Source organism: Mobula hypostoma, chromosome 5 (genome assembly GCF_963921235.1).
Source record: "Mobula hypostoma chromosome 5, sMobHyp1.1, whole genome shotgun sequence".
In the NCBI taxonomy this organism is placed as follows: domain Eukaryota; kingdom Metazoa; phylum Chordata; class Chondrichthyes; order Myliobatiformes; family Myliobatidae; genus Mobula; species Mobula hypostoma.
The window spans coordinates 186,164,876-186,183,399 of record NC_086101.1 but is presented as its reverse complement, the minus strand read 5'-3'; the positions used below and the strand labels follow the sequence as shown (position 1 = coordinate 186,183,399).

The 18,524-nt window shown below is 43.1% G+C and overlaps 1 protein-coding gene across 4 annotated transcripts in view; it reads right to left on the bottom strand.

The window, feature by feature from the left end:
* nek1 (NIMA-related kinase 1) overlaps window positions 1-18,524 on the bottom strand; it is a 155,421-nt gene that overhangs the window by 22,473 nt on the left and 114,424 nt on the right. For all 4 annotated transcript variants that reach the window (XM_063049500.1, XM_063049501.1, XM_063049503.1 and 1 more), the window contains one exon: window positions 16,669-16,910. In XM_063049500.1, the coding sequence (XP_062905570.1) occupies window positions 16,669-16,910 (242 nt within the window). The remainder of the gene's footprint in view (window positions 1-16,668; window positions 16,911-18,524) is intronic.

Here is an 18,524-nt window from a genome sequence, read left to right as displayed (position 1 = left end):
TGTATCAGAGACGTCACAGTGTCTTGAGACAGACGGTCTCTGAGACGCAAAGGAAGGTTACATAAACTGAGGAAATATGCACTGCATAAAACAAGCTCAAGGTATACTTTATTGTCATATTCAAGATCCAAGGAGCAATAAAAATTGATGCATCTTGTCTTGAGCTCAAGAGTGATGACAGTTCCTACAGCAAAAAGATCAGAAGCAGTCTCAACCATCAGCCTCCCGAACCACCTCAACACTGACCTGATTTTACTACTCATCTTGTCAGTATTATTTATTTATCACTATTTTGTACTCGCATAGACTTCTTTTATATATTGGTTGTTTGTTAACCTTTGTGTGTAGCTTTTCCCTGATTCTATTGTATTTCTTTGTTCTATAGTGAATGCTTACAAGAAAATGAATTTCTGGATAGTGTATGGTGACATATGTACTTTGTTTATAAATTTACTTTGAACTCAACCTGAAAAGACAGAATTAGATGGAAGGAACTGATTCTTTATGTTCGTTCAGACGGTAGTAAAGAACCAGAGATTGCAGACTCTTGTCAGACACCAGAAATGAAAGATAATTGGTCTGCAGTCGGTGGCTTTTTACTACCCTTTGGACATATTCATTGATCCTGCCCATTTTTATATCCCTAGCAGGGACCCCTGAGGAGGAGCTTCAGTTTTTGTGCAACCCCAAAATGATTAATGATAAACTTACTTACTTCTCTGGACTCAACAGAAATAAAAGCACTTTGTTAGTTTTACATATATTTATAACTCAGTCACTTGTTCCTTTGAATGGATATCTATGCAGGACATCAAAAGCAGAAGGCAGGAATGGAGAAGGATATGACCTAACCAGTTGAACAACCCAACAGCTTTCAATTAGATGCAAACACAAGGAAATCTGCAGATGCTGGAAATTCAAGCAACACACACAAAATGCTGGTGGAACACAGCAGGCCAGACAGCATCTATAGGAAGAGGTACTGTCAACGTTTCGGGCCAAGATCCTCCGTCAGCACGAACTGAAAGAAGAGATAGTAAGAGATTTGAAAGTGGGAGGGGGAGGGGGAGATCCAAAATGATAGGAGGAGACAGGAGGGGGAGGGATGGAGTTAAGAGCTGGAAAGTTGATTGGCAAAATTGGCTGGAGAAGGGAGAGGGTCATGGGATGGGAGGCCTAGGGAGAAAGAAAGGGGGAGGGAAGCACCAGAGGAAGATATACTGAGAGGGACAGAGGGAGAAAGAAAGGGGAAAAATAATAATAATAAATAAATAAGGGATGGGTAAGAAGGGGAGGAAGGGCATTAACAGAAGTTAGAGAAGTCAATATTCATGCCATCAGGTTGGAGGCTACCCAGCCGGAATATAAGGTGTTGTTCCTCCAACCTGAGTGTGGCTTCATCTTGACAGTAGAGGAGGCCATGGATGGACATATCAGAGTGGGAGTGGGACGTGGAATTAAAATATGTGGCCACTGGGAGATCCTGCTTTCTCTGGCGGACAGAGCATAGGTGTTCAGCGAAACGGTCTCCCAGCCTACGTCAGGTCTCGTCAATATATAGAATGCCGCACCGGGAGCACTGGATGCAGTATATCACACCAGCCAACTCACAGGTGAAGTGTCGCCTCACCTGGAAGGACTGTCTGGGGCCCTGAATGGTGGTGAGGGAGGAAGTGTAAGGGCATGTGTAGCACTTGTTCCGCTTACAAGGATAAGTGCTGGGAGGGAGATCGTTGGGAAGGGATGGGGGGGACAAATAGACAAGGAAGTCGCGTAAGGAACGATCCCTGCGGAAAGCAGAAAGGGGGGGGCAGGGAGAGGAAAAGCTGAGCTTGGTGGTGGGATCCCGTTGGAGCTTTCAATTAGATCTGTGTGTTACAAGATAAAACCTGTCACATTGCCACTGGAATGTGTGGTGACACTTGCACATCCTTGGAAAGCATTTTACTGTATGTTTTGATGTACATGTGATAAATAAACTTGAACTTTGAATCTTAAATAAAGACCTCCATACCCCACTTGATTTTCTCTAGCTCCAAAGTACTTCCCTCTGGTGTCTTAAACATTATGCTATTTTATTGGTCTTGGCTGGGCTGGTATATCAAACAGAATTACACAATGAGCGGCAACCACCCCCTAACCCCCAATCCCCAACTCCCAACCCAACCTGACTCAAGTATTCATCCAAATTACTTTCATATGAGGTTTGAAAACAGAGGCTCCCTTTCCCTCTTTGGATCACACCATTCCAGTCACAACAGGTAACTTCCACTCTGCGCTGGCAGTCACTCTTCCAAAGAGGAAAAAAAAAGCAGAATAACAGTAAAATAAAGGTAATTTGATCTGTTCGTTGCTGCCTGTGAAAATTAATTGACACATTCACCAATAGAACAACACTGAGTGCACTCCAAATAGTCCCCACAAGAAAGACATTTTAGACATGCTGAAGAATAAACCAAGTTTTTCAACGCAGCACCAAGGGATGAAAAAATAATAAAATAAGACCAAGTTCTTAACTGATTGCGCACCATCTGTGGAGATAGAAAAACAGTTAATGTTTCAAAATTTTTACGAGAACAGTTTGCACTACAAATGATGCAGCAATTATCTATGTTACTTGTTTAGAAGTGGTCACAGATAACCGAGGCAAGGCTGCCACACCTGCATCACTTTCTTCTATTGTCCCTCCTCTGGGAGCTCCTTGCAGTCAAGTTCTAACTATTGATAAGGGGATGATGGCAAAAACCAATATGTTGCTTTTGCTAAGGTCACTTTTTATATAATCTACATCTGTCTTCTGCAGATCTCACATCTTCATTATCATACCTGTTGTCTCCTGGTCCATCACGTTCATACTACATCTAACTTACCAGCTCTATCTTTATGAAACCTGTTATACCAGCTTAGCTTCAACTCGTCCTCATCTTCCACTTGTAGCCATTCCTCTGTAAGTCAACAATGCCAATATTTTCACAAACTACATGTGTTTCTAATTCCAAAGATTTATTCTATAAGTGCTACGATGACTATTTTGCTCTAATGTTCAACACCTTTCTAGACAGGAAGCAGAGCTCCAAGAGGCTGTTCCACTCTTAAATTCTTTCTTTTGTCTTTAACCCCTTTTTACACCCAATGAACATTACTAAAATTGCTGGTCATTAAACTGGATGTCAAGTAGGGTTCTTTAAAGAACTCATGAGATGATGGCTTCAGAGGCAAGCCTGTATTTATTACTCACCTCCAAATGTCCTTGAATAGTGTGGACATTTCAGAGGGCATATTAAAGTCAACTACATCAGTGTAGGTCTGCAATTACATATCAGACAGAGCAGGAATTTCTTTCTTAATAGGACATTACTGCTAAAAGTTCCTTCATTAAAATTGGAATAAAATTCCCGCAGCTGTCACAGTTGAATTCGTACATTGATTCTGTTACATGTCTTTGTTTTACTGTGAATGCCTGTAAAAAATGAATTTATCAGGGAAGCATATGATGACTTCATTAATAAATTTACTTTGAGTTTGGTTCACTAAATGATCAGTCCAGTTCTCTGGATTACCAGACCAGTAATGGTGCAAGCACATCTACATACTTAATTATGGTATGAAGTGTCAGTGACATTTAATTCCAATGGGCTAATTGCACACTTCGTTTGGTTCAGCCAAACATTCCATGACTTGATAACCTGTTCGTACTTCGCCTGCTGCCAACACTAGTCAGGGTAGGACCTTTGGGAGGTCAAGGGAGATGAGGCTGAGTACAGGGCTATGGTAGGATACTTTGCCACATGGTATGAGCAGAATTATCTGCAGCTTAATGTGAAAAAGACTAAGGAGCAGGTGGTAGACCTGAGGAGAGCTAAGGTACCAGTGACCCCTGTTTCCATCCAGGGGGTCAGTGTGGACATTGTGGAGGATTACAAATACCTGGGGATACGAATTGACAATAAACTGGACTAGTCAAAGAACACTGAGGCTGTCCACAAGAAGGGTCAGAGCCATCTCTATTTCCTGAGGAGACTGAAGTCCTTTAACATCTGCCAGACGATGCTGAGGATGTTCTACGAGTCTGTGGTGGCCAGTGCGATCATGTTTGCTGTTGTGTGCTGGGGCAGCAGGATGAGGGTAGCAGACACCAACAGAATCAACAACATACATCAAAGTTGCTGGTGAACGCAGCAGACCAAGCAGCATCTGTAGGAAGAGGTGCAGTCGACGTTTCAGGCCGAGACCCTTCGTCAGGACTAACTGAAGGAAGAGTGAGTAAGGGATTTGAAAGTTGGAGGGGGAGGGGGAGATCCAAAATGATAGGAGAAGACAGGAGGGGGAGGGATAGAGCCGAGAGCTGGACAGGTAATAGGTAAAAGCGGATACGAGAGGATCATGGGACAGGAGGTCCGGGAAGAAAGACAAGGGGGGGGGGTGACCCAGAGGATGGGCAAGAGGTATATTCAGAGGGACAGAGGGAGAAAAAGGAGAGTGAGAGAAAGAATGTGTGCATAAAAATGAGTAACAGATGGGGTACGAGGGGGAGGTGGGGCCTTAGCGGAAGTTAGAGAAGTCAATGTTCATGCCATCAGGTTGGAGGCTACCCAGACGGAATATAAGGTGTTGTTCCTCCAACCTGAGTGTGGCTTCATCTTTACAGTAGAGGAGGCCGTGGATAGACATGTCAGAATGGGAATGGGATGTGGAATTAAAATGTGTGGCCACTGGGAGATCCTGCTTTCTCTGGCGGACAGAGCGTAGATGTTCAGCAAAGCGGTCTCCCAGTCTGCGTCGGGTCTCGCCAATATATAAAAGGCCACATCGGGAGCACCGGACGCAGTATATCACCCCAGTCGACTCACAGGTGAAGTGATGCCTCACCTGGAAGGACTGTTTGGGGCCCTGAATGGTGGTAAGGGAGGAAGTGTAAGGGCATGTGTAGCACTTGTTCCGCTTACACGGATAAGTGCCAGGAGGGAGATCAGTGGGGAGGGATGGGGGGGGTCGAATGGACAAGGGAGTTGTGTAAGGAGCGATCCCTGCGGAATGCAGAGAGAGGGGGGGGAGGGAAAGATGTGCTTAGTGGTGGGATCCTGTTGGAGGTGGCGGAAGTTACGGAGAATAATATGTTGGACCCGGAGGCTGGTGGGGTGGTAGGTAAGAACCAGGGGAACCCTATTCCTAGTGGGGTGGTGGGAGGATGGAGTGAGAGCAGATGTACGTGAAATGGGGGAGATGCGTTTAAGAGCAGAGTTGATAGTGGAGGAAGGGAAGCCCCTTTCTTTAAAAAAGGAAGACATCTCCCTCATCCTAGAATGAAAAGCCTCATCCTGAGAGCAGATGCGGCAGAGACGGAGGAATTGCGAGAAGGGGATGGCGTTTTTGCAAGAGACAGGGTGAGAAGAGGAATAGTCCAGATAGCTGTGAGAGTCAGTAGGCTTATAGTAGACATCAGTGGATAAGCTGTCTCCAGAGACAGCGACAGAAAGATCTAGAAAGGGGAGGGAGGTGTCGGAAATGGACCAGGTAAACTTGAGGGCAGGGTGAAAGTTGGAGGCAAAGTTAATAAAGTCAACGAGTTCTGCATGCGTGCAGGAAGCAGCGCCAATGCAGTCGTTGATGTAGCGAAGGAAAAGTGGGGGACAGATACCAGAATAGGCACGGAACATAGATTGTTCCACAAACCCAACAAAAAGGCAGGCATAGCTAGGACCCATACGGGTGCCCATAGCTACACCTTTAGTTTGGAGGAAGTGGGAGGAGCCAAAGGAGAAATTATTAAGAGTAAGGACTAATTCCACTAGACGGAGCAGAGTGGTGGTAGAGGGGAGCTGATTAGGTCTGGAATCCAAAAAGAAGCGTAGAATCAACAAACTCATTCGTAAGGCCAGTGATGTTGTGGGGATGGAACTGGACTCTCTGACGGTGGTGTCTGAAAAGAGGATGCTGTCCAAGTTGCATGCCATCTTGGAAAATGTCTCCCATCCACTACATAATGGACTGGTTGGGCACAGGAGTACATTCAGCCAGAGACTCATTCCACCGAGATGCAACACAGAGCGTCATAGGAAGTCATTCCTGCCTGTGGCCATCAAACTTCACAACTCCTCCCTTGGAGGGTCAGACACCCTGAGCCAATAGGCTGGTCCTGGACTTATTTTCTGGCATAATTTACATATTACTATTTAATTATTTATGGTTTTATTACGATTTAATTATTTATGGTGCAACTGTAACGAAAACCAATTTCCCCCGGGATCAATGAAGTATGACTATGAGTCTGTGATAGTCACAGAAAATGTATATTGAAGGGAGAGGAAAATAATTGGACGGATAATGAGACCTGGAACAATTTGCTTTAGCTTTACACTCCATGTTTCTTCTTTATGTTGACCAAGTTAAACCCTACATTGCATCACAATCCCATACCATCTCCCTTCACTTTACCACTACAGCATCACGCTACTTTGCAAGTTCATCTTTTCTGAAGATCACACCACTGCATCGATAGTTCTTAATTTCTACACTAAGCTCATCTTACCCGATAACAAATTGTGAAAAAGGGTAACATCACAAAGGAACTCAAACTTGGTAATTGGTGATTCAGCTCCAATCATAACTGAAGTTTAGTTTGACAGTATGTCTCTTACATTCTCATTCAAGGGCATCAGTGCTGAATATAGCAACTGATTTCAGACCATAAAATACAGGAGGAGAATTAGGCCACTTGGCCCATCAAGCCTGCTCCTGCCATTTCATCATGGTTGATTCAATTTTCAGCCCCAATCTCCTGTGTCTCCCCATATCCCATCATGGCCTGACCAATCAAGAATCTATCAACCTCTGCCTTAAGTATACTTAAAATTTTGGCCTCCACAGCTGCCTGTGGCAAAGAATTCCACTGACTCACCAATATCTGGCTAAAAAAAATTCCTCTCTTCTCCATTCTAAATTCCACTCCACTATTTGTAGTTGTCGTGCAGGCCAGTGAGACATTCAACCAGTATCATAGACACAAGAGATTCTGCAGATGCTGTAAATCTTGAGCAACACACACATAATACTGGAGGAACTCAGCAAGTCAGGCAGCATCTATGGAAGGGAATAAACAATCACTGTTTCAGGCTGAGTTCCTTCATCTGGACTGGAAAAGCAGGAAGAAGCAGAATAAGAAACTGGGGGGTGGGGGAGGGGAAGAAGAGAAGGAGAAAGAGTACAAGCTAGCAGGTGATAGATGAAACCAGATGAGAGGAAAGGAGATTGTGGGGGTGGGGGGTGGTGGAAATGAAAAAAACTGTGAGGGTGCAGGTGGAAGACAAAGGGCTGAAGATGTAATCTAATAGGAGAGGGCAGTGGACTATGGAAGAAAAGGAAGGGGAAGGAGAACCAGAGAGGCGATGGGCAAGAAAGAGTAAGCAGAATTGAAATGAAAATGAGAGAAGGGAGATGAGGTTAGTATTTACCAGAGATTAGAAAAATTGATGCTCATGCCATTGTGTTTGGGCTATCCAAACGGAATATGAGGCATTGCTCCTCCAATCTGAGTTTGGCCTCATTGTGGCAGTAAAGGAGGCCATGGCTGTCAAATTGAAAAGGTCTTACCTACCACCTCCTAGCTTGTACTCCTTTCCTCTCTCCCAACCTTCTTATTGTGCCTCATGACCCCTTCCTTTCAAGTCCTGATGAAGGGTCCTGGCTGGATATGTCAACTGTTTATTCCACTGCATAGATGCTGTCTGACTTGCTGAGTTCCTCCAGCATTTTGTGTGTTGAACTGGAGTCAAGCCATTTAAACGACTATGGATTCAACATTATGCTAGCCTGCAGGATTATACCAAAATGAACAGCAAAAACAAGTGCTTGACAAAGATAATCATAGAAATCTATATGCTAGAAATAATCAGCATATCAAACAGCATTTGTGGAGAGAGAAAAAAATGTTTAGGCCATGTGATAGATCTAGTCCCCTCATTGTTTGTTCTCTGGAGTGTTTCCAACATTTTATCTTTTCATGGTAGATGTACTAAATGGTAGATTGAATTAACTGAATGAGCTCAATTCGAGGTATTGCCAGCCTGCAGGGGCAGCTTACTGGTGAGGTGGTTTTAAGGGGTTGAAGACCAACAATCGTCCTGACAAAAATCAGTGTGTACTCCAATAAACTGCATCAATTCCCATGGGATTAGTCACGAGGAATGCAAAGAGAGTATGTATTATGCATTAGTCACATAGAAACACCACTTTGTGGATTTCTCAGTGGCTTGGGATGTCCAACATACAGGCAACCAAAATAAACATTCTACAATCATTTATCTTGCACTGAAGAAAGCTCAACAATCTTCTCTCACTCCATTCATCATGTTTCTGAGTATTCAATGGTTACTTGGGTTGACACAATATCGTTCCAACATCTGTATCATCACACCATTCTCTTCCATATTCCCAGTAACACACTGCAACCCCATCACATCACTTAGCTGTACTCTAAATAAAATACCAGTCAGCCTTTTGATTTGTACTTTAACTCACAAACTTTCACCTGTAATATGCCTTTTTTATATTTGAACAATTTGCTTCTTTGAACACGAGTTGTTTGGCATCTTGGTTGTGTGCAGTTTTTTACTGATTTTATTGGGTTTCTTTGTAATTACTTTAAGTACCCACAAGAAAATTAGTTTCAGGATAGCGTATGGTGATATATGTACTTGATATTAAGTTTATTTTGAACTTTGAGAGGCTTTAACCAAACACGTTAATCAACCTTGAAAAGATAAATTAAACCTTATTCATAGTTTCTTAGATGAAAAGTTGCTTCCTGAATTACTCCAAAATAGATTAAATTTGAGCCATTGACAATTTTGCCAAAGGAAACAGCTATATGACTACTGTTAACAAATGGCTTAATTTATGAACTTCATCAAGATAACCCTCTAAGATACAAGTCAGGTTATGCAATTTTTTTTTACTTTGCAGCCCACCCAGAGTTAAAATATGCTTCCTGATTTTCAGTGTTCAAACCAATGCAGTAACTTAGGAGTCCAGACACTGCACAGATGTTTGAACTTCCTGTCCCACTTTCAGACAAAGGCCAATACAGTATTGAATTAGTTAGTGCAGGTTACTGGAATGGTGCAATAGATATAACTGCTGCCATACAGCTTCAGCAGCCCAGGTTTGATTCCAATCTTGGATATGAGCTGTATGGAACCTGCACGTTCTTTCTGTGATCATGTGGGTTTTCTCCAGTGCTCTAGCTTCCACCCAAATCCCAAAGACTTGAATGGACTGCTGCAGATTGCCAGAAGTGTTGGGATGGTGGAAACTTGCTGTCATGTGAGTTGAGTTTCAAGGAAATTAAATGGGGAGGTGAATGGGACTGACGGGACTACTCTGAAAGCTGGCGTAGACTTGCGCTGAATGGCCATCTACATTGGAAGAAAATAGGAAACTAACCCTCTCCACGCAGGCATTGTACACCCAATCTTCAGGCACAATCAGGATGTCAATCAAGTTTTTACACCTAAGAACACAAAATATATTGCAGATTTTGGAAATCCAGAGTGACACATACAAAATGCTGGAGGAAGTCAGCAGGTCAGGCAGCATCTATGGAGAAGAATCAAGAGCCAGCGTTTTGGGTCGAAACCTTTCATCAGAGCTGGAAAGGAAGGGGAAAGTAGCCAGGACAAGATGGGGTTAGGGGAAGGAGATGGAACCAGGTGAGGTGAAGGTAGGTGGGTGGTGAAGGGACGGTGTTTTAAGTGAGGAGGTGATAGGTGGAAAAGGCAAAGGGTCAAAGAAGGAATCTGACAGGAGAGGCGAGTGGACCACAGAAGAAAGGGAAGGAGGGGGGCACCAGAGGGAGGTGATAGGCAAGTGAAGAGAATGAGTAAACAAGGGAGACAGAACAGGAATGGAAAAAGAGAATGGGAGCGGGGCGGGGGGGAGAGAAAGAGAAGTTACTGGAAATTAGAGAAATCTATATTCATGTCATCAGGTTGGAGGCTACCCTGACAGAGTTAAATCTCCTTGGTGCTCTCTCCAGCTTAATGGCATTTTTTCCTACAGCATATTTCATAACTTGTGGAAATGGTGCACGAGGCTCTAACAGCAACCACACACCAGCACAAAGGAAAAAGGTATGTGATTTTAACTTTTGCTTAGGACTGAATGTTCTGTATCAACAAAAGGAATAGCGGAACTAGATATGGCATTATGCAACGAGGTAGGATTAATAGCTGACCTCATAGTGAAGACACCTCCAGGATACAATGATCGTAACATGATCAAACTCCATCAGGTTGACGAAGAAGAAGCCATTAGTATTTGCATCTTAATTAGGGCATGACAGCAGAGCTGGTGTAACTAGACTGGTAAATTTGCTTAAGGCATCAGTCAGCCAAAGTGTAGTGGCAGACATTTAAAAGTTTCTTTCAGAATAAACAGGACACATTCCAAGCTGAAAGGAAAAAAATTCAAGAGGTATTTTTGTGGTCAACTAAAAAAGCATACTGTAACTTCAGAGTTAAAGAAAAAGCATATAATTGTGTAGAATCTAGTAGCTAAGCAGAAGAGTGGAGAAATATAAACAAAAAAAAAATCAAAGAATGCCTAAAAGGCTAATAGGACATTTTAAGTCAAAACACAAGATACACCTAGCTACAAATACTGAAATCAGATGGAAAGAATGTCTATAGACATTCAAATAAAGAGTTAACAGAAAGTGAGTTGAGGTAATAAACAATGAAAACAGATAGGCAAATAAATGAAACATGCGTCATCCACTGGTTTCGACCATAAAGGATTTCAGCAACATGCCCGAAATAGATGGAAATTGAGAAATTGCAGTTAGTGGGAATCACCATCATTCCCACAATCCTGATTGAGAAGTTGCAGAACCTGGGCCTCTGTATCCTCAACTTCCTAACCGGAAGACCACAATCTGTGCAGATTGGTGATAACATATCCTCTTTGCAGCTGATCAACACCGGCGCACCTCAGGGGTGTGTGGTTAGCCCACTGCTCTACTCTCTATATACACATGACTGTGTGTCTAGACCTAGTTCAAATACCATCTATAAATTTGCTGACAATACAACCATTGTTGGTAGAATCTCAGGTGGTGACGAGAGGGCTTACAGGAGTGAGTGCAGCAATAACCGGGTCAGTAAGATGAAAGCACTAATGGTGGACTTCAGGAAGGGTAAGACGAAGGAACACATACCAATCTGCATAGAAGGATCAGAAGTGGAGAGAGTGAGCAGCTTCAAGTTCCTGGGTGTCAACATCTCTGAGGATCTAACCTGGTACCAACATATTGATGTAGTTATAAAGAAGGCAAGACAGCAGCTATACACTATCAGGAATTTGAAGAGAGTTGACGTGTCAACACATACACTCAAAAACTTCTATAGTTGTACCCTGGAGAGCATTCTGACAGGCTGCATCACTGTCTGGTATGGGGGGCGGGGGCTACTGCACAGGACCGAAAGAAGCTGCAGAAGGTTGTAAATCTAGTCAGCTCCATCTTGGCTACTAGCCTACAAAGTACCCAGGACACCTTCAGGGAGTGGTGTCTCAGAAAGGCAGCGTCCATTATTAAGGACCTCCAGCACCCAAGGCAGCCCTTTTCTCACTGTTACCATCAGGTAGGAGGTACAGAAGCCTGAAGGCACACACTCAGCAATACAGGAACAGCTTCTTCCCCTCTGCCATCCGATTCCTAAATGGACATTAAATCTTGCAAAAATGCCATCCCCTTTTCACAATTCCTCCGCCTCCGCCCTCAGGATGAGGCTTTTCATTCCAGGACGAAGGAGATGTCTTCCTTTTTTAAAAGAACTATGCTATGTTGGTGTCAGATTGTGTGATGACACTTGTGGGCTGCCTCCATCATATTGTTAGGTTGTGTTGGTTGATAATCCAAACGATGCATGTCCTTTTTTAAAGAGAGGGGCTTCCCTTCCTCCACCATCAACACTGCTCTCAAACGCATCTCTCCCAGTTCACGCACATCTGCTCTCACCCCATCCTCCCGCCACCCCACGAGGAATAGGGTTCCCCTTGTCCTCACCTACCACCCCACCAGCCTCCGGGTCCAACATATAATTCTCCGTAACTTCCGCCACCTCCAACAGGATCCCACCACCAAGCACGTCTTTCTCTCCTCTCCTCTTTCTGCTTTCCACAGGGATCGCTCCCTACGCAACTCCCTTGTCCATTCGTTCCCCCCCCATCCCTTCCCACGGATCTTCCTCCCAGCACTTATCCTTGTAAGCCGAACAAGTGCTACACATGCCCTTATACATCCTCCTTCACCACCATTCAGGGCCCCAGACAGTCCTTCCAGGTGAGGCGACACTTCACCTGTGAGTCGGCTGGGGTGATATACTGCATCCGGTGCTCCCGATGCGGCCCTCTATATATTGGCAAGACCTGACGCAGCTGGGAGACTGTTTTGTTGAACACCTACGTTCTGACCGCCAGAGAAAGCAAGATCTCCCAGTAGCCACACATTTTAATTCCATGTCCCATTACCATTCTGATATGTCTGTCCACGGCCTCCTCTACGGCCAAGATGAAGCCACACTCAGTTTGGAGGAACAACACCTTAAATTCCGTCTGGGTAGCCTTCAACCTGATGCCATGAATATTGACTTCTCTAACTTCCGTTAATGTCCATTCTCCCCTTCACACCCCATCCCTTATTTATTTATTTAATATATTTCGCCCCCCCCCCTTTCCTCCCTCTGTCCCTCTCACTACTTGCCTGCTCTCCACCCTCTGGGCTCCCCTCCCCCCTTCTCCCCGTCCCATGGTACTCTCCCTTCTCCAGTCTGGTATCCCTTTTGTCAATCAACTTTCCAGCTCTTAGATCCACCCCTCCCCTCCTGTCTTCTCCTATCATTTTGGATTTCCCCCTCCCCCTCCTACTTTCAAATCTCTTACTATCTCTTCTTTCAGTTAGTCCTGACGAAGGGTCCCGGCCTGAACCGTTGACTGTACCTCTTCCTATAGATGCTGCCTGGCCTGCTGCATTCCACCAGCATTTCCTGTGTGTGCTGCTTGAATTTCCAGCATCTGCAGATTTCCTAGTGTCTATGTATACTGTAATTGATTTACTTATTTATTATTATATTTATTTTAATTATCTTTTTCTCAGCTAGATTATGTATTGCATTGAATTGCTACTGCTAAGTTAACAAATTTCACCTCACATGCCATTGATAATAAACCTGATTCTGATTCTGAAAGAGGAATTCAGAAAATTGTCAACCATTAGGGAAGATGTACTTAGCAACTGGTATGTATACAAAAAGTATGTATACATACATACTTTGATAATAAATGAACCTTTGAGCTTAAATCTGTCCTGGATGCAATTGTTAAGATCATGACATGTATGCCAAATCCCTGATTCAAGAAAAAGCTGTAAACAGCCAAATGTCAGAAGGATGACATTTGGCTGGAGTTCAGAAGTACAAGGGAGAACCTCATTGAAACTTATAGTATATTGAAAGGCCTAGATAGAGGGGACGGTGAGAGGACGTTTCCTATAGAGGGAGAGTCTAGGACTAGTGGGCAGAGCCTCAGAATACAAGGAATCCCTTTAGAACGGAGATGAGGGGGAATTTCTCTAGCCAGAGGGTGGTGAATCTGTGGAATTCAATGCCATAGATGACTTTGGAGGCCAAGTCATTGGGTATATTTAAAGCAGAGATTGATAGGTTCTTGATTAGTTATGGTGTCAAAGGTTATAGGGAGAAGGCAGGAGAATGGGGTTGAGAGGGATATGTTTCTTTTTTTTTGAAGATTTCAAGGTTATGGCATTTCTGAGCCCTCTGACATAGAAACATAGAAAATAGGTGCAGGAGTAGGCCATTCAGCCCTTCGAGCCTGCACCAGCATTCAGTACAACCATGACTGATCATCCAACTCAGAACCCTGTACCTGCCTTCTCTCCATACCCCCTGATCCCTTTAGCCACAAGGGCCATATCTAACTCCCTCTTAAATATAGCCAATGAACTGGCCTCAACTGTTTCCTGTGGCAGAGAATTCCACAGATTTACCACTCTCTGTGTGAAGTAGTTTTTCCTCAACTTGGTCCTAAAAGGCTTCCCCTTTATCCTCAAACTGTGACCCCTCGTTCTGGACTTCCCCAACATCGGGAACAATCTTCCTACATCTAGCCTGTCCAATCCCTTTAGGATTTTATATGTTTCAATAAGATCCCCCCTCAATCTTCTAGATTCCAGAGAGTACAAGCCTAGTCGATCCAGTATTTCATCATATGAAAGTCCTGCCATCCCAGGAATCAATCTAGTGAACCTTCTTTGTACTCCCTCTATGGCAAGAATGTCTTTCCTCAGATTAGGGGACCAAAACTACACACAATACTCTAGGTGTGGTCTCACCAAGGCTTTGTACGACTGTAGTAGTACCTCCCTGCTCCTGTACTCGAATCCTCTTGCTATGAATGCCAGCATACCATTCGCCTTTTTCACCGCCTGCTATACCTGCATGCCCACTTTCAATGACTGGTGTACAATGACACCCAGGTCTCGTTGCACCTCCCCTTTTCCTAATCGGCCACCATTCAGATAATAATCTGTTTTCCTGCTCTTGCCACCAAAGTGGATAACCTCACATTTATCCACATTAAATTGCATCTGCCATGAATTTACCCACTCACCTAACCTATCCAAGTCACCCTGCATCCTCTTAGCATCCTCCTCACAGCTAATACTGCCGCCCAGCTTCGTGTCATCTGCAAACTTGGAGATGCTGCATTTAATTCCCTCGTCTAAGTCATTAATATATATTGTAAACAACTGGGGTCCCAGCACTGAGCCTTGCGGTACCCCACTAGTCACTGCCTGCCATTCTGAAAAGGTCCCGTTTATTCCCACTCTTTGCTTCCTGTCGGCCAACCAATTCTCTATCCGCATCAATACCATACCCCCAATAACGTGTGCTTTAAGTTTGCACACTAATCTCCTGTGTGGGACCTTGACAATACTTTGACAAGATACCCTCTTGTCACCAGACAAGGCTGCTGAGGTTGTCAATTTGAAATGAATTTGGTTTGTGCCAGGTTTTAGAACTTCAGCAGGAACACCCTAATGCCTGACAGAGAATATCCTGAACCTAATTACCCCATCCACAAGTTAAATTTCCCACACTGTAGGAATTATCAACACTTGACTGGCATTTTGTAAGCCAACAGCTTGTATTGAAAATGGCTGAAATAATTTATTAAGGAATTGATAATACAGCACCATGAAAATGATGCCATTATTATAAAAGGGACAACTTATTTTTGATTCTGAGGTTGTAACCAGTGGATATTGTGCATTTGTACTTTTAGGAGATCTTCAGTAAGGCATAACAAAAGATTATTAAAAATAGTAAACAACATCTTTGGGTGTAACATACTACTAGTATAGATTGAGGATGAGTTGATGAATTGAGAAAATAGAAGCAAACTGATAATTTTCATGTTGTTCGGCTGGGCAGGGATAGCCACACAGTTTGGTAATGAGACGCCAAATACTCAATTCTATATTAGTGACTTTAATGAGGTGAATCACATATATCTAAATTTGCTGATGAGTGCATGCTAGGTGTCGATGCAGGCTGTAAGAAAAACGTAGAACAAGCTAGAAGGGCATGCCCTAAGACACAGAAGATGACATATAATGTGATAAATTTGAGGTTAACTGACTGACAGCACCCAGAAGTAATGAATTCATTAGGGTCCATGGAGACTTCCAAAGTAATCTGATGAATCCTATTTCCCCTCTTCCTTGTTTTCCCAAATGACTTCAATTTACACTCTCTCACACATAAATAGATGGAAAGAATGCAGGCAGGTATGTAGCAGCCAACCAAAACTGGATACAATATTCCAAATGTGATCTCACTGACAGTTCAACTGCAACAAGACATCTCAACTTCCACACTCAATGCCCTGACTGAAGGCTAGTATTCCAAAAGCCTTCTTCACCATCCTGTCTACCTGTGGTACCACTTTCAGGGAACCATGTACTCGTATTCCTAAATTCAGATTTATCACATGGACATGTTAATATACAATTAAATGCTCCTTTTGCATTTAAAACCAATACACCTAAGGATGTATTGGGGGCAGCCCACAAGTGTTGCCACACAATCCCTTTGTTCTACAACACTCCTCTACTGTGAAAGTCCTATCCTCATTTGTCATCTCAAAATGCAATATCTTACATTTATCTGAGTTAAACTCTGTTTGCCATTCTTTGGCCCACTTACCCAGCTGATCAACATCCCTTTGAAAATCTGGATAACCATCTTCACTGTCAATGACAGGAGCTATTTTGGTGTCGTCTACAGACTTACACATCATGCTGAGTATACTTATCCAAATTATTGATATACTGTAGATCACAAATAGAACCTAGCTCTGGTGAACACCACTAGTCGTGGGCCTCCAGTCATCCACCATCATCCTTTCAGTCAAATGATGAGAAATACTTGCCTTAATGCAAATTAATGATCTTCGCCACCAATTTGAAAGTATTGTATAAAACATGGTGAAAATCCATAGCCTACAGTTAAATAGCTACTCACTTAACTATAGTATTGGACATTGTATTTACCAGTTGCATGTACCAATATAAAAGAACACAGCAAAAGTAACCTGAATGCCATTCTTCATGAATTGCGCTTTGGTCACTGCTACTTGCTGGATTTTCATCTTCTTCCCCCTCAACTCCATTCATCGAGGACTCCACATTATAAACACTTTCCTCAGGAGGACTTGAATTGGAAGCCACTTCCTCTTCCTCTTCACTGAACCCTTCACTGGGCTGCTCGTGTAACAGACGCTCCATAGATGCCTGAAGCTCCTGCAAATCGTCTGCATCGGCCTCACCAAACATGCTGCAAGACACAAATAATTAAAGTGATCACAATGCAACAGTTAACCTTAGGATCAGGACAAAAATATTTTCCTGGTTGCATGGGCAGATGCACTTCTCCAATGAAGCTTGACAAGAGTTTGGGCTTCAGTACCTCATCCTTCAAATAGGCATTATAATCCTCCAACCTCTACATCGGACGTGAAGCTGCTAAATACTAATCTCCCTGTCTGATACCAATCTCTCAGTATTCCCTGAGACCAGATGCTTGTAGAGACTTTATTATCATTGACACCCTTCTAAACCCACTAATTGATTATCCCTTTAGCCAACTGCCATCCTTTTTGCACCAGCAACCTGTTGTTCCTTTCCTTGTCCCATCAAGGTCATATATACACACCAACGTGCCAGATAAAGGCAGCAATATTACAAAAGGATCCCACCCACCCTGGTCATGGACCGTGCCCCACTTTCATCACGGAAGATGCTATGCAACATCCACACCATGGGCACTAGCCTTAAAAAGTTACTTCCCCAAGCCATCAGGCTGATTAACACTTCCACCTCACTACACATTTATCATTTTCTGTCAGTCACCTTACACACAAATACTTTTGCACCTAGTGCCACTTTATGTACATACAAGCTAATTTTATTTTCCTGTTTATTGTTTTCTTTATGCTTATGCTACATTGGATCCTGAGTAACAATCATTTAGTTATTCTTTACACTCGTAAATTGATAAACAACAATAAAAAATCTTGAATCTTGTTACTTCATCAGTCCTTCCTTCCACATGTCTTTTCTTCTGTTCATTTCATTTTTTTTCTCCTAATTCAGCACGCACTTAAAATGTGAGCACTTAACTACTTATCAGTCATTGACACAATTAAGAAGGAATACAAGAGTGCAAAGCCATAGCTGTCCATGGCAATCCTATAAAATTGGGAGTTATTCACAAAGCTTGGACTAGATGGAGTTCCTTTAATTTATTCATTTTGCAGGATGTTTATATTGCTGACAGAAGTTAGCATTTGTCATCCTCACTTGCCCGAGGTTGAGCAGGGATCTGTTGAAGTGACTCCAATAACGCTGTTGCTTAGGGAGCTTCCCATTTATCAGCTCGTGTTATCTGGATTATGCTGCTGGCGAGAATGTATTATTAAGGAGTTGAAATGGAATTAACAGGGTGCAATCATCTCCATTTTTTACCTCGTGATGGAAGGAAGGTGGATCATGACTGAAAAGTTAAAAAAATGGTTTGGCCTAGAATACTACTCCAAGGAAGCGATATTACAGGATTGCAATGATTGCCTGTCAACAATGATGACTACCCTCATACATGGAGGAAAATCTCCAACTGTTGGAGATTGTTCCCCCTTAATGCCCAAGACTGACTAGGCTCTTGGTCAATGGTAGTCACTCTCACCTATCTCTGCAATTCAGCTCCTTGGTCCTTTCTTAGACCAAGGCCATGACAAATTCTGGAGCTCAGCAATTCTGGAAGTAGTGAGCAGGTTATTGGAGAGTTGAACCATCTGTCAATATTTCTACCACTATTAATGATGGGCAGTAATTATCTAATTGGATTTTTAATCTGAGTTTTGTGAACAGGACATTGAGTTATTTTTCTATG